Source organism: Solanum pennellii, chromosome 1 (genome assembly GCF_001406875.1).
Source record: "Solanum pennellii chromosome 1, SPENNV200".
Lineage (NCBI taxonomy): Eukaryota > Viridiplantae > Streptophyta > Magnoliopsida > Solanales > Solanaceae > Solanum > Solanum pennellii.
Window position 1 is genome coordinate 93,436,237 of NC_028637.1, and position 16,311 is coordinate 93,452,547.

General features: G+C 26.6%; 1 protein-coding gene across 1 annotated transcript; it reads left to right on the forward strand.

The window, feature by feature from the left end:
- Positions 1 to 2,866: 2,866 nt before the first annotated feature.
- On the forward strand, positions 2,867 to 4,502 carry LOC107008937. The gene has a single exon (XM_015208156.2). It carries the CDS (start codon positions 3,134 to 3,136, stop codon positions 4,070 to 4,072), a length of 939 nt encoding a protein of 312 aa, XP_015063642.1. The 5' UTR covers positions 2,867 to 3,133; the 3' UTR covers positions 4,073 to 4,502.
- Positions 4,503 to 16,311: the final 11,809 nt, after the last annotated feature.

The following is a 16,311-nucleotide window of genomic DNA, read 5'->3' on the forward strand; positions in this document are numbered from 1 at the left end:
AAGTTCAGAGAGTCGATTTCAGTACCCAAATTTCAGAATTCTAAGTATTTTGGAACGAGACCCCCTCGACGGTCCGTCGTGCCCATGACGGTCCGTCGTGGGTTCCGTCGTCTCAGCCAGTTTTTCCAGAAATAAAATCTGCAGCTCAAAACGACTAAACAGGTCGTTACATAAAGCTTTGAATTCTCGAAAATATGAATTGCTTTGAATGCTCTCAATTGCGTGCAAGTTAACTTAGCAATGAAAAACATGAAATACATTTGGAATATATATGATCATGACTCAACCCCATATTAAGTTGATTAATCATCGAAATTTCATAGAATTTTATCAAAGGAGTCTAATTTTAATCAGCTTTTTTTTTAGACTATTCCATCTTAGATCTTAATTTACGTCTATATAAATCATATAGATTCCTATAAATTTGAAGGCGGTCCAAATCAGTATACGTTTGAAAAATATGTAACTAACGTGTAAAGATATGAGATATGCTCAAACTAGCTCATAATTGGAGAATTACTCAAATCTATACAAGCAAGGCACCAATCAATTCCCCAAGCAATGTGTACTTTGACTCAGAGCATGTTTGACATTGTTTCTAAAAATAACTTATTTTTAAAAGAGCATTGCAATAATGGTTTTTCAATAAAGTGCTTTAAAAAACAATTTGAGTTTGTTTAATTCATTTGAAAAATGTTTTTATAAGCAAATTTTGTTTGACTGATCTTTTTTAAGAATTTCTTTTGAGAGCCAAATTACAAAAAAGATAACTATTAATGTACTTCTAATATTAAAATTAGTTTATAGAAAAAACCATTTAACATATTTATGATAAAAAGTTAAAATTTTTTATTTTTATTAAATTATAATTTACATGTTAAAATTTTCAATCAATGTTATCCCTTTCTTTGTGGCTGAAATCTTTAATTGTAAATCGTTTTCTTATCTAGTAAACATATTGTTATCTTTTTCTAATTCTATAAAATAACACGTAAAATAATATACAATATATGTATACATAAAACATATTATAATTTTTTGTTTAATTATATAAAAAGAAACATAAAAATCTTTAATGAAATTTAAGCGACTTATGAAATATGCTGATTAATTAATAAGAAATATATTGTTAAATATGTATATATGAAAATTATATTTTAGTTTTGAAAAATAAATTTTTCTTTTTGCTTTTTTTTTTCTAAAGCAGAAATATTTAGTTTCTCCCCAACAGCCGAAAAACTATTTCTGCTTCCATTTAAGATAACTTTTACTCATTAACCAAGCACTTCATTATTCTAAAAAAAATTATCTTTTTCTTAAAATAAGTATTTCTAGCCTTATAACAGTAATATCAAAAAGATTTTCACTTTAACATTACAATCCTCTAACGAAGATTATTAAAAGAGAAGGATCAAGATAGAAATAAAATTGTATCTACATGTTTATTAATAGAAATATTTTTGTTTGTGATTTTATATGTATTAAAATTTGTTGCACATAATGCGATTTCTTTTAATGATTAACATAATTTTTGTAGATATTTTATTATTATTATATAAAAGAAATGTCACCCGATATTGAATTTGAATTTTCAGATTTAGAATATCTTGCAAATTCTACCGTTGATCTTTGCCAAAAAGGATAAGAAAAGAATCAAACTTGCAATTAAGACAAGGTTATAAAGTTCTTAAGATTTTCTAGAGGTGATATTAAAATTGAATACTTAGTATTTCCCATTTATATTTAGGCAAATAAATGGGAATTTGACCGAAAATTAATTTTTTTGACTTAATTGGATAATACTTATCTTAAAAATAACCACCGTTATTTTCAAGTAGAGTTGAAAATTTCTTTAATCATAAGTATTGGAGTATAAATATGATGAAATGGATAGAGTGTTATCAAAGGTAAAGTTGACCATTCATAAAAATATCATTAGATTGTTGATTATAAAGTAATAAAATAATATAAAAAAAAGATATAAATAAAACCATGACAAGAGCACTCCGTCATCAACTTTAAAAAAATTAGTCATCAAAATACTATATTTGGCACAATGATAAAAATAATTAATAGCATTATTGTAAAAATATTTGTCGAAACTATATTTTATATCCTTATAAATGTTTTACTTAGTTAACATAATTAAAATAACAAGAGTCAATTTTCAATGAGTTATAAATATTTATAATTTTTCCCCCCAAAAATTATATTTTAAATTAAAAATGGTAAAATTTAGACCAGATAAAGTAATTCATAATTAAGAGTTTATTTGGATTGATAAGTCTCATAAGTTAGAAATTTCAACATATAACTTTTGACTTATTTTATCATTTTAACTAAAATATAGTACTTATAAGCACTTTTTAAATTTATTCAAAGATACTTTAAAACTATTTTAACTTAAAATCACTTAAAATAAATTAATTAAAACACCAAAACACTTTATATTCCCTTTATTTCAATTTAATTTGACTTGAGCATTTTCCATTACTAGTAATTTTTTATTTAAACTTTTTACATGACATATTTATATAAGTTTATGAAATATTTTGATATATGTTAATATATTTTTAATTTAACTTTTTTAATATCAAGTTAAAATAAGTCAAATGAATTATAATGGAGGAGGTATAAATACAAAATAGTAGTAAAAGGATTTTAAAGGGTTTCATATTAAATAAAACTTATTACTACTTACCTCTAAGTCCTAAAATGATGTTTTCATTAAATGTTGGCAATGAGAGATTATTTTATTGTTTTTCCTATTCTTAATTATTTTATTATAATTAATAAGAAGATAGTGTAAATTTGTGTTTAAATATTAGAGTGGCATCATTGTTGTGGTCTCACACACACACTCTCTCCCCCCCCTTTAATTTGAACCTATAAGAATAAAGAAAAAGATAAAAAGCTCTCATTTTCTTTACCCATAAAAGCCTGCATCCATCTCTCTCTCTCTCTCACACCCAACCCAATTTTCTCTCACTAAAAGAAGAAGACAAATTCACTTCTCAGATCCTCCTATTCTCCACAAATGTTGCTTCTTCTTCCTTCGATTTTCTGTTTCTCTATCTGATTTTTTTTTTCATACTAATTCAGTTAAGCAAAGAAATTCAATTGATTTGGATAAATGAGGTGTAAAAAGCATCTTTCTGACCTCAGTAGTAGCGTCGGGGTCTGTGCTTCATGTCTCCGGGAAAGGCTATTTGCGGTTATGGCTGCACAGGCACAGGCTCAAGCTCAAGCACGGGCTCAAGTTCAGCAGCAGTTGTTTCAGGAGGATCACAGGAAATCCGATGGAAATCCTCCGCCGTTGATGTTTCCTCGCTCTGTTTCGCCGTATATATCTCGTCGGAAATCTGATACGACGCCGTGGCAATTGCAGCATAATTCGATTCCGTCTATTCGAGATCAAAGATTTTACAGTACTCCACAAGTGGGACCTAACGGTACGGTAATTGCTGCTGGGCCTTATAAGAAGAAAAGTTATTTTAGATTTTTCTCTGGTTTGTTTAGATCCAAGTCGGATAAACTAGATTTGGATCGTAGAGTTTCGAATTCAGGTGATAATTGCCCGGCCTCGTCTTCATCACCGTCGTGGTTCACCACGATTCTCTCTGGTCGTCGGAAAAAGCAGTCACGCACGTTTTCTTTAGAAGAATCGACGATCGGAGGTCATCGGAAGACGCACCGTAATCGTGATCGAGGAATGTCGCCTGCTCGATATTCAGACGACGAGGAAGACGAGCATTGCGGCGGATCGAGCGGGTACTCATCTGAGTCATCACAGGGTTGGAAACAAACTCCGAGAAGAACACCAGCAGCTCAACCTGGCCGACGAGGGAAATCAAGTCATAATCGGAACATCAGTGGAATGGCGTTTTGCTTGAGTCCATTAGTACGGGCTAGCCCTAGCAGAAATTGGAACCAAAAAGGAATGCCACCTGAAATGGTGTTTTCCGGCGAGATTAGAGTCACATCAAAACCTCAACTCTCCACAGCGACGTCGTTTTGCAAGAACAGATCGAGAAAACTTGCCGATTTCGGGATGTTCAATCCCAATCGCTGATTTCAGTGACCGTTGACATTTGACCATTTCGCCCTCTACAAATTTGATCATAGAAAAAAAAGTAAAAGTACGGTTTTACCCTTGTTTGTTTTAGCTCTGTTCAATGTTGTTCATCAGTATTTACATGTACAACTCCACAAAATACAAGAAAAAAAAATACTCAAAATATTTTCTTCTCATTTATGCAACTTATTTTTCCGAAAACATTTGATTAGAAACAGATTATCCGAATAACCCGACCCGATTCCACAGATCATGAAAGAACAGAACGTAGTGGATTGGGTGTGCTCCCCATTTAGTTTTCAATGTTAGGTTGGCTACAAGATGTGGTGTTTTTCTTTTAATGAGTGAAGAGGGCGAAACCATGTGTAAAATTATGGGCTACACAAGTTATTTTTGTTTTGGTAAAAAGATTGTTATATATTCATTATTTGTTCCTTTGCTATAAAAACTTGCTCCTATTCTTGTTTGACTATATGTCTTTTTCATCTAATTGGCAAGTCTAATATTATCTAGTCACAAAAAAAAAAAAAAACACTTGTTGTTGTCTTTTACCTTTTGTTATTGTCACACTTAGGAGCTAAGCTAAGCTAAGCTAAGCTAGATGTTGTTTAAAGAGAAGAGAAGGAAGCAGGTGGCAAAGAGGTACTCCAAATCATAGGGAATATTTATTATATAGAGAAAATAGAGGAGATATAAGGGACCCTCAAAATTTAAGGTAGTGGGTGACAAAATAAAGAGTATACATGAGTGAGTTAATGCAAAATACAGAGAGTATAACCACCACCACCAACAAAGTATCCACTTACCTAAATATATTAAAATAATTAGTTAGCGGTATTATCGTAAACATAATCCTAGATATAAAAATATATTAAATCAAAAAATAAAAGATACTCCATCATCTAATTTATTTTATCAGAATTAATCTTAATTTTAATATAATTAATATATTTTATTCAATATTATTTTCACGCATATCACCGATCGTTAAAAGGGTCGAGTCCGTATAGAAGAGGTAGTAAATGTATGATTCAGACTTCACAAATGTTGGTGGGCTGGTTCCTTTACTTCCATCACCTACACATTACTGTAATGCTGGGACCCAACTGCTAAGTGTTGAGACACTCATCTCTAAATTTTTGCTATTACCAACAGCTACATGGAGAATTTTAATATCCTGTTTGTTCAACCTACTAAAAAAATTTTTTTTTAAAAAAAAAACATTAAAAGTTGTTTAGGAGTGTAGTAATTTTATTTTATTTTGGTTAAATCCTTAAAATATATACTTTTTAGTAATTTATATGATTGGTTAATATTTTGAAAACTGCATTTTCATTTAAATAAAGATGATCCATAATTTAAAACATCTAAATTTTTAATTTTATTATGTGTGGATTTTCAATGACTAATATATAAATTTAAATCAAAATTACTAAATTTTCTTCATTTATTAAAATAAATATTTTTGACCTTTGAAAGATTTTGCGCAACATAGTATATTGCGTATATATATATTTACTAGTCCATTCATTATGCAGTCGTCTATATCAAACTATTCTATATTTTGTTACATTAATTAAGTTAGACTACTATAATAAACAGACAAAATAATTTATTTTTTAGAAATAACATTACTTGGTGCAATTCATTTACGGCTGAGGAAAAAAAAAACTTTATAATGATTATTATTATGGAGTAGAACGGTCAGAAAATTGAATAAAAAGTACTCTAGTTTGGTGGAAAAAATCTTCTCTTAGATTTGTTATGGTTAAAGTTTGGTTAATTTTTAAATAAATAGTAAAAGTGTTATAACTACAATATTACAAAGTTGACGTCTCATTATATTCTATCCTTGCTTCATTTTATTTTTGATAATATTATCGGCAAATATAAAGTAACTATATCTTACTTAACAAAATATATGGGTAATTGGGTAATTAAATGGTGAAACTATTTAATAATTCCAAAAATTCATTGATATTTACAAGTAAATAAATCAAAAGTATATATTTCAAAAAATTGAAAGTTAAATGTGTTTAGTCAAATATCACAATTAGAATTTACCAATAATTTAGAGATCCAACCCGACTAAACCTTTTCTTTTTAGTTCTTAAATATTTCAATTATCTTTTTGTGATACTTCTTTTGTCTCAAATAATTGAAGCTGAGTTCAATTAGATTAATTCAATATTTTAAAAATTAATATTCAGACATTTAACAGCTATTCAAATAAATAGTATAAATTGAGTTCTTCTCATATCAATATGATGAAGGTATATATTTTAAAATATAATTCAACTCTAGAAAACCAAAATATGATTCTTATAACTTGACTTAATTTAGTTCAAATTTAAACTCGATTGCCTATTTAGAAGCTAGAAAAATTTAACTTCATAACGGATAGTATATATCTTTTATGAAAGAAAAAAAGGTGGGGTGGGGGGGGGGTATGAGCTTTCTTTAATTTATGTTTAAAATGTGTGTTACATACTCTTTTAAGTTTTTCTTTTTTTGACTTAAAAAGAGCCCTAAATATTGTTATTCAAGATTTCATAAATCATTATCTGATGATTGAATTTGAAGGATTAATGGAAAGTTCAACTAATTAGAAGTACTTTGAATATGACTTTTTCCTTTCATTTTCCAACTTTCCCTTGTCTATTTATGTAGGAAAATGGGAAATGAAATAAGTTCGTTCTCAAGCGAAAAATGGTACAATATATATGAATCAATTTCATAACGAAAAAATATAACAACTTTAAATGACAAAGTTGAAAGGTATACCAAACCTTTTCTTTTTTTCTTTTTACTAAATATAAAGATAAATATTGAAAGAGTTATGGACCCTAAATTCATTTAGTTTAAAATTTGGGGATCTCAAGATTTTAGTATATTTCTTCTCTTTATTTCTTTCCATCCTTCCACAAGTTTTTCTTTTAATAAAGACCAAAAAATACACAAATATTCAGGTCAAATTACTATATAATATTGATGTCCAATAATAGCTCTAAATTTTGCCTTCATAAAAAAATAATTTTAAAAAATGATTAAATTTGAATTTGATTCGACACGTTTCACATTCGGAGTAAAAATATTTCATAATCTATCAAAAACAATTTTAATTATATCTAGAAGAACTTGAACCTAAGACTCGATACCTGATTAACAGTGGAAGAGTAATCATCTTTCCTTGTGCATATAAGTTCTTATATTGTATCTTGATTTAGTGGTAATTCACTTCTATCTCTTGATTATTTATTAATGTTCCAATAGCTCTTTATATTAATTCTTATTGTTATTTTATCTCATCTTATTACTTGATTTACTTATTTAAGTAGTGTGACTATTCATTAGAAATAAAAAAAAAAATTGGCATAATTAAGAGTATTCAAACCCAAAAAAGGCAAAAAATTGACTAGTGAACTGGCTTTTGGGAAAGAAAGGGTAGAAGGGGATAAATAATATTTTTTGGATTCCATTAGAAACTAATTTTAGTGCTTGGAACTTTTGTAAGATGTGAACCTAATTTTGGTGTCATTGTTCAGATGCAAAGATTCAACAACATCTGCTGCAGTGCTTGTATAGGATTTTGTTATAATCTAAATTACAATCATTGTAGTTGAAAATTTTGTTAAGACTTGGTGACTTTCTATTTGTTCTTATTGCACTAACAATTGTGCCCCCTTGCACCTACTTTTTTTATTTTATTTATATTTTAATTTTACAGTATAAAGGAAATGACACATTGAATTATTCATAAACAAAGACGATATTGAATAAGTTCTTCTGTTGCGTCATATAATTTGCTTTAAAATCTATTCAAATGACGTGAGATACGATATATTTTGCTTTCTTATTGCATGAAAGTGCTTGAACAATCATTGATTTTTTTTTGTGTGTGTGATGATTTGTCGTAATTTCCAATTTTATGAAAATGTAAATGAGATTTTGGGAGTTGTTAAGAGATTAATTTAAAAAATTGCGAAGTCTTATGGCTTGAGTGAAGGGAGGCCAAAGCCTAATGCAAAATAAGAATAAATTTGCATAGAATGTTTAAGAATTATAATCATAGTTTAAATTTGATACTTGGTAACATGGCTAATTCTTGTACAAATGTTATATGATTTTTTTTTATATATATAGGATACAATGTATATATTCATTATTATTTTTTCTTCTAATAGATTCTAAATAATGTACCCAATCTAACTTTTAAATTATTGTCACAACTCACAATCATGTTGATAAAATGTATTGAAAATCTAAAAGCAATATTATTTGAAGCTCCAAAAATAAAAGATGTTTTGTTGAAATTACTAAAAGTTAGTAATAATTCAAAAACTTATTAAAGTGAAACTATTTGTTTTACAATGTATATATAAGCTTGATAATTTGGAGTTTTTACTGGTTATGATTATTTGGCAAGATATATTGATTGTGATTTATTTGTTTTTTTTTTAATCCAAAGATATGTTTATTAATTTGTCGTAGGTGGCAAGAGGTTTGATTATTTTTATCCCAAATAACAAAAATTGCAGTTACTGAATGATTTATCTCTAGAAAAATGCACATGATATAAATATATGATCGAATTTTCACAATAAAAGGCATAATTTATAAAAAGAAATAATTTATGAATGTTCATAATAAAATCACAAGTTCATCGATTTACTTTTTTTTAGAATATGGTAGACTAATAAATTAATTTTCCTTCAAGTTGATTAGACTAATCAATATATTTAATTACATATATTTAGCAATAGAAAATTGGGATATATCATCGAAGGAAGAGAGTGATAAAGTATTTTCTCAAACTCTACTTTGATATTGATTTTTTTTAGATTTATTTTTCGATGCAAAAAAGTAATTTCTTCTCCCCCCCCCCCCCCCCACCCCTCTTTTTTTTTTAGAAAAGTATTTGTATTACTTATAGAATTGTCTTAATAATTTTTATAACAATTTTCTCGATAGAAATAAATTTTTAAAATTAAATTGATAAAATTTCACCTAAATTAAATAATGTCTCGTAAGAAATGAAAAACAATTATTAAAGACTTCGCATAAAAGAAGTATTATAATGTTTATATATAAAAAAAAGTCTAAGACCTTTCGTATAAATTTGATTTTGGGTCCTAATTTTATTGTGCTACTTCTTTACTATTTAAATGTCACTTATGGTGGCCAATGATTTATTTGGTGTCCAATCGAGTCAAAGATTATGGATTTATTTGCTTCTTATTTTCTAATTTATATAATTAATTGACATTGACATTACTTTCTTTCCATCACTTTATAAAACTAATCCAAAGGAGATTATTTTATTATTATAATTTACATTATAATATTGGGAGAAATGAAAAGGCCAACTCTTACAAAAATAAACAGTTTCTTATTTAATAGTTATTAAAATTAAATATTATATACGCAATTAGCTAGGACGAACCGACTATTCACATAATAATTTAAATTATGATGTCACAAATTTAAGTTTAATATTCTTTTGATTACTGCTGTCTAAATAAGTCTTTTGTTTTATGTTAAAAATATAAACTTGATATTGACCAACTTATGAAAAAAATATAAGTGTTTATTGAACAATTTATATTAAAGAAAATAACAAAATTTAAGTCATGGAATGTCAGTTAGAAGTAGTCAACATTTGTTGCGTTAATTTTCTTATTAGTCGGGTGTCGCTAGGGAAGTATGCCAAATGGAATAACAATCTAAATTTGTAAATGAGTTCAGATAATATTATTAGAACTTTTTATGGACAAGTGATAATTGTATTTTGTTACTATCGTTAAAAGACTGATTCAAATTAGAAGTGATTTTCTAAAGTCTAAATTGAAACGGATTTATAAAATCATATATATATATATATGCAATTATTATTTTAAGAGGGAATAGGTGTAATATATCTCTTAATTTTGTTATTTAGAGTTGATTTATCATTCGTTATGAAAGTAGCTCATATATATTTTCACTGTTATTCAAATGAATCACATATACCATTTTCCACTAACGGAAGTGAAAAAAACTGATTTAAGTTTAATTATTAATCATTTTAAATATATACTCCTTTTTTTAATTTTTTGTTTCAACGACTCATTAAAATTTATAATTTCAAAGGTCAAATTTATTTGTATTTCACTAATTTTCTTGTCAAATTTATTATAGATGCTCTAAAAATAATTTATAAATACAAAAATTAAATTACAATATAATATAGCAAAAAAAAGTTTTAACTTAATATAAACTCAAAAAATTAGTTTTAAATTTTTCTCATTACACTAAAGAAGGAAAGAAAAAAATAAGAATAAGAAACTCAAGTAATAACAATTAAGAAAGTCAAAGAATAATTTATGTATAAAAAAGATTTAGATATACGTTAAACTTTGCTAGAAGGATCATATATACTTCAATAAGTTTAAAATTATTCTTTTTTTCACTTTCGTTAGTTGAAGGGTATATATATGAGCTTCTTTTGTAAAGTTATGAATATATGTGAGCCATTTATATAACGATAAAAGTATGTATAAACTATTTTCATGACCAAAAATATATATATCAGCTCTAAATTATAAAATTAAAAAATATATCAAGCTCTTTTTCCTACTAAATTTATTGGTGATTGCTAAATTGAGAATAGACCACGTGTTGGTGATATTCTTGCTGGGTAACATATATATTTTGTTGAATACTTCTAAGTCGTCCATATTTTAAAAGTCATGAAAATTATTAATTATTATGTGTAGCATTTCGAAGAAAATATATGTTAGGTTCCAATTCTTCGAGAAAAGTGACCACGAATTTAATATTATGTTTGGATTATTGTTATTCATTATATTATATTGTATTATTATTATTATATTTATAATATTTATTTTAATTATTTCTTAAAATGTATATATTGTATTGTATTATTAAATTTTGTTGTTACATAACAATGAAAATTCCTATTTTATGGAACAACCGATTTGATGTGTTTCCATTGTTATTTTTTTTCCAATTATATATTTACATAATATTTCAAAATACTATTTTATCTTTTATCTTAATTATTTTGAATCTAGTCAAATCTCCTACCCTAGAATAATTAGGATATTTTAGTAAATTATAAATTACAATACAGTACGATAAGATCAAACCAAACAATTAAAATGTTATAAGATCAAACCAAACAATTAAAATGTTATTAAACAACAAGTAATATAGTCTAGTCAAATATTATATCTATCATACATTATAATATAATAAAGTACAATACAATATATTATAAAATAATATGTAACAATGATCCAAATAAAATGTAAGTGTGAAATACTCTGGCAATACGAAAACTTTGAATAACAAGTTTAAAGTTCCACATGTATTAATTAATAAATAGAATAAAATAATGATGACCTTCCTAATTTGCATATTACTATTGTCCATCGGTATTTATTTTCCGTTTTGATTTTTGAATAATTCAAATTTGTATTTAAAAAAATAAACTTTTTACTTATAATTAATATCTTTCTAGTAATGTGTTCATAATGAGTGTTATAGTTTGTTTAGTCAAGATTTTGATTTTAAAAAAAAGAAAAATAATGTATTCAGTTCATTTAATATGATACTGTTTGATTTAACACGATATTATTGTGGTTTACAATAATTCATAGATATTTGTGTGATTATAAATCATTTTATTAAAGATAAAAAAGGAAAAATTTAAAGGTGAGTTATTTCTAATATAGTAAAATCACATTCTTTTGGCAACAAACTAAAGTGAGAAATGTATCACATAAAATAAAACAGAAGGAATATGTTTTTATGAAAAATGATTTGTGTTTAACCAATAATTTAAAAAAAAAAAACACTTTTAAACAATATTTAATAGGGATAAGCATAAGTATCCTTCAATCTATGTCTCAAATTTCAGAGACACACTTATAATATACTAAGGTCATGTTACCCCCTGAACTTATTTTATAAATAATTTTCTACCCCTTTTCGACCTACGTGACACTAGCTTGAAAAAAATGTCAACACACGCTGGGCCTACAAAATAGTGTCACGTAGGTCAAAAAGGGATAGAAAATTATTTATAAAATAACTTAAAGGGGATAATAGGACTTTAATATAGTATAAGTGTGTCTCTGAGATTTCGAACATAGATTGAAGAAATACTTGTGCATTTTATTAATCGGAATTTTTCAAAAATACTTCTAAATGTATCTTCTTTTTGGGAAAAAACTTTTATTTGATTTTATGAAAAACAAATTCTACTACTCATATGAACACTTAACGGTAACTTAAAGCGATAATTAATGAGTAAAGTAACTTGTTAGTGCAAGGCACATATCTAATGAACTTCAACTCTAGTATACTCTGTGGTCCAATATACCATCATTAGATTTTGCTTAGTTTATTTAATTTAATTATTTTAGGAAAATGACCATTAACCGTTCATGTTTGATGTTACCACATATAAGGATCTTTACTTTTTCTCTAAAATAAAATGTGGTTTTGTTCCCCCTATCCTATAAAATATTAACATTTGGGACCAGTGTGTTCACTCTATTGAATTTAATTACAGTTAAATTCATATGCAAGATTTATTTTTGAAAATGATCGCTCGTTATGATTTAAATTTGAAATTTTTAAACTAAAGATAAAGAAATCTCAATCGTTTATGACCACATATGCTAGTCATACACACTTTTAATATTCCATAAAATCACATTAGTACCTTCCATTAAAGAATTCATCTAGCTTTTTTTTTTCTTCAATTTTTTTTAAATCATAATATTTTTTTTAGTTCTCATACATTTTAAAAAAAGCTATTTCACATTTTAGGGTGCAGTTTGGTCCCAAGTCTGTATAAGTGGGTGACTTTTTCATCATAATAAGCAATTTTGCACCATATATTATGATTCTCTCTTCTTTAAGGGCAAACTGCTAACCACAAACTACCCATTCATATATCATAATAATATTCAAAGCTGACTTCCTTTTCAACTAATTATTTCATAAATTTTGGTCTTACTTTTCACATTTAGAGTCTTCATTTCAATTATGACAACTCTATTTCGCTTAACCTTTACACATAAATCATTAAATAAATATAATTATAATCATAATCATAATATGCACCTCTATTTATTATTTTCCACCAATGTAGATATTAAATAATTTTAATTTTGTCCAACAATGCTTAGAAAATTGGAAGTAATCACTTAATTAGAATTTATTTTCATACTGTTAGGATTTGTAACTCCACACAAGCCCGTGACTATATCGGATTTTAAGATTCGACTAAGTCTATTTTTTACCGTAAATTTTTCATATATACTTCACATATTTTGAATTATCAGTTATTTTGACTTATAGTACTTTTTATATAGTTAACAAATATGTAAATTTCATTTTTAAAAAAATTGAAGAGTCAATTAACAAATTATCGGTCAAACTCAATTCGTTAGACTCTCGAAAATAAAATTATGGCACATAAATTGAGACAATATTATTTAATATAACAATTATCATTCATGCACTTTTAGATTTGTGTATGGAATGCACTTATAAAAATTTTTTTCTTCCTTTTGTTTATTTTGAGAATTTAAAACCATTTAACGAATAAAATCTAAAATTTTATACATTAAAAAATGAACTCTCTCTCTCTAATCTATTTGGTTCTTTCATTATGAAGTATTTATCCTTTTAAAAGAGCCATATAATAAAGCGGAGAAATCCATTTAGGATCAATAAAGTATTTTTCGTGAATATATTTCATATATATAGTTGATCCAAATCTTGCATAAATTTGCTATTTCAACTAATTAACATTCTTCTTGTAACATGTTCCTTAATTAATCATATACTCCATTTGTCTCTAATTATTTGTTCTTTTTTTCTTTTTAGTTGTCTTTAATTATTTGTTCATTTTGACAAATCAAGAAATATTTTAAAACCGATTCGGCGCTATTTTTACATTACTTACGCAATTTTTTCCTATCTGTTCTCGTTTCTTCAGTCATGTTCGTCCCAAAACCTATTATATCCTCAATCAATTACTTTAAAAAGAGGTAAAACTTTTTGAAATCTCAAGTATTTAATTTATCCATTTCATAATTAACAAAGGAAAAATATTAATAATTATTTTCTTAATAAATATGACACTTAAAAAATAAACAAGCAATTAGAGACAGAACGAGTATTATTTACAACAACCAACCAAGTAATGGTAGTTAAAAAACTTAATCTCGGGATTACTTACAAATACTAGTGACTTAATTGGTAGTGCAATGCACATGGTATCCATTTAATTTTAATGAACTATACTACTAAATGAATTAAGAAAACTTAATTAGTGGTCCAATGTTAGGTGCACCACCCTTTAACTTTCCACATACATAACCTCTCCTATTTTTTTTATTTTTTATTTTTTAAAAAACTAATTTAATTTGATACGAAATTTAAATTTTTTTTATATTTTTTAGTTTTAAATTAAAATTATATTAAATATATTAAAATATATTTTAATTATCTGACTTTTAAACATATTTCGTAAAAAATTTAAATTAAAATATTAGAAAAATAATTTTTTTTTTTTAAAAAAAGATCCTTTGATTCCAAGTTTGCATAATTAGTAGGTGAACTTTAATTTGTCCCATGTTAAGTGTTTTTGTCCAATGTTTCACTTTCATATTTTGGGACAAACTTTTTACCAATACATGCATTAAACCCATATTTTAGGGGATCTTATAAATTTTTGGACTTAGTTAAATTGTTTTTGCAGTGTAAAAAATTAAAAATCTTTAGCCAACTTAGCTAATAATAACATCCTCCACCAAGTCGAAAATATTTTAGCTTATGCTTTACGCCAAGATATATAAGAACTTTATATTCTGTCTTATATTATTTGTGCACAACAGTTGTTGTCCAAATACTTTCACATTCGTGAACAAGAAATGCACTATGATTCCATTTACTTTGTTTATTCTGTTTTTTTCCAACTTAAAAATCATGTTTTATTTATTGGCCCTAGTCCAATAACATTTTGTTGACATTATAAATAAAATTCGGGTTTTTAAAACCTTACGTTTTCGGGTTTTTGAGATTTATTTTGAATTCACCGATAAAGTATTCATATAAACACATAATTAATTTGTGCTTCAAATATTTTTCCAATCGTATCAGAATATATAACTATCTGTGGTGTTTCTTAAGAAAACAACATAAAATATAAGATGAGTAATGACACTAAAACATTCAATTAAAAATAACAACGGAATCACATGAAAAAGTAAATATTGCAAATTACTAAGTCATAATGAAAATGATCATAATTTTAAAGCACTAAATCATTAAAAATTAAGTATTAATTTCATGAATAAAATTAAAGAAAAACTAAGATTAAGTTTTATTTTTTAATTGTCTATATCAATGTAAAATCAAAGAATAAATAGTTAACGCTTGTCGTTCTTACTGTTGATTTTTTTTTAATTGTTAGCAGCATCAGTGTTGATTTGATATTGTGAGTTTTATTAGACTAACATCTATAAACAATAATTTTAATTGGACCATTCAAAATTCCAAGTCGCAAAGTTGAAATAACACATTAAAAGGTAAAAATTATATTAAAAAATAGAAATATTTATAAATGGGAAAAAGCTCTGAAAATTTTTTCAACTTTGACCGAAATTGTTGTTACGATATCAAACTTTATGGAAGAACTTTTACTGCTGAACTATTTAATTGTAACGACCTGTTTAGTCGTTTTGAGCAGCAGATTTTATTTCTGGAAAAACTGGCTGAGACGACGGAACCCACGACGGACCGTCATGGGCACGACGGACCGTCGAGGGAGTCTCGTTCCAAAACACTTAGAATTCTGAAATTTGGGTACTGAAATCGACTCTCTGAACTTCGTGACGACATGGCAGGACGGACCGTCGTGGGCACGACGGACCGTCATAGATTCTTCAAGGAAATTGAGTCTCTGGACTCTGTGACGGAGCAGCAGGACGGACCGTCGCAGGCACGACGGCCCGTCACAGACTGCGTAAATCCCAGGCTGGGTCGGATTTCTGTTAAGTAATTTAAGGGGCGTTTTGGACTATTCCTGCTTTAATTATAAAGTTAGTGGGTTAATGTTAATAAGTCTAATTACTTAGGGGTTAAAAGAGGTAACCTTGAGTTAATTAGTGGGATATTATTGCCATCTTTATACTTAATTATATGCTAATTAGGGT

Coding starts and splice junctions, on each gene's coding strand:
- LOC107008937 (XM_015208156.2), top strand. CDS start 3,134: ATGAGGTGTAAAAAGCATCTTTCTGACCTCAGTAGTAGCGTCGGGGTC.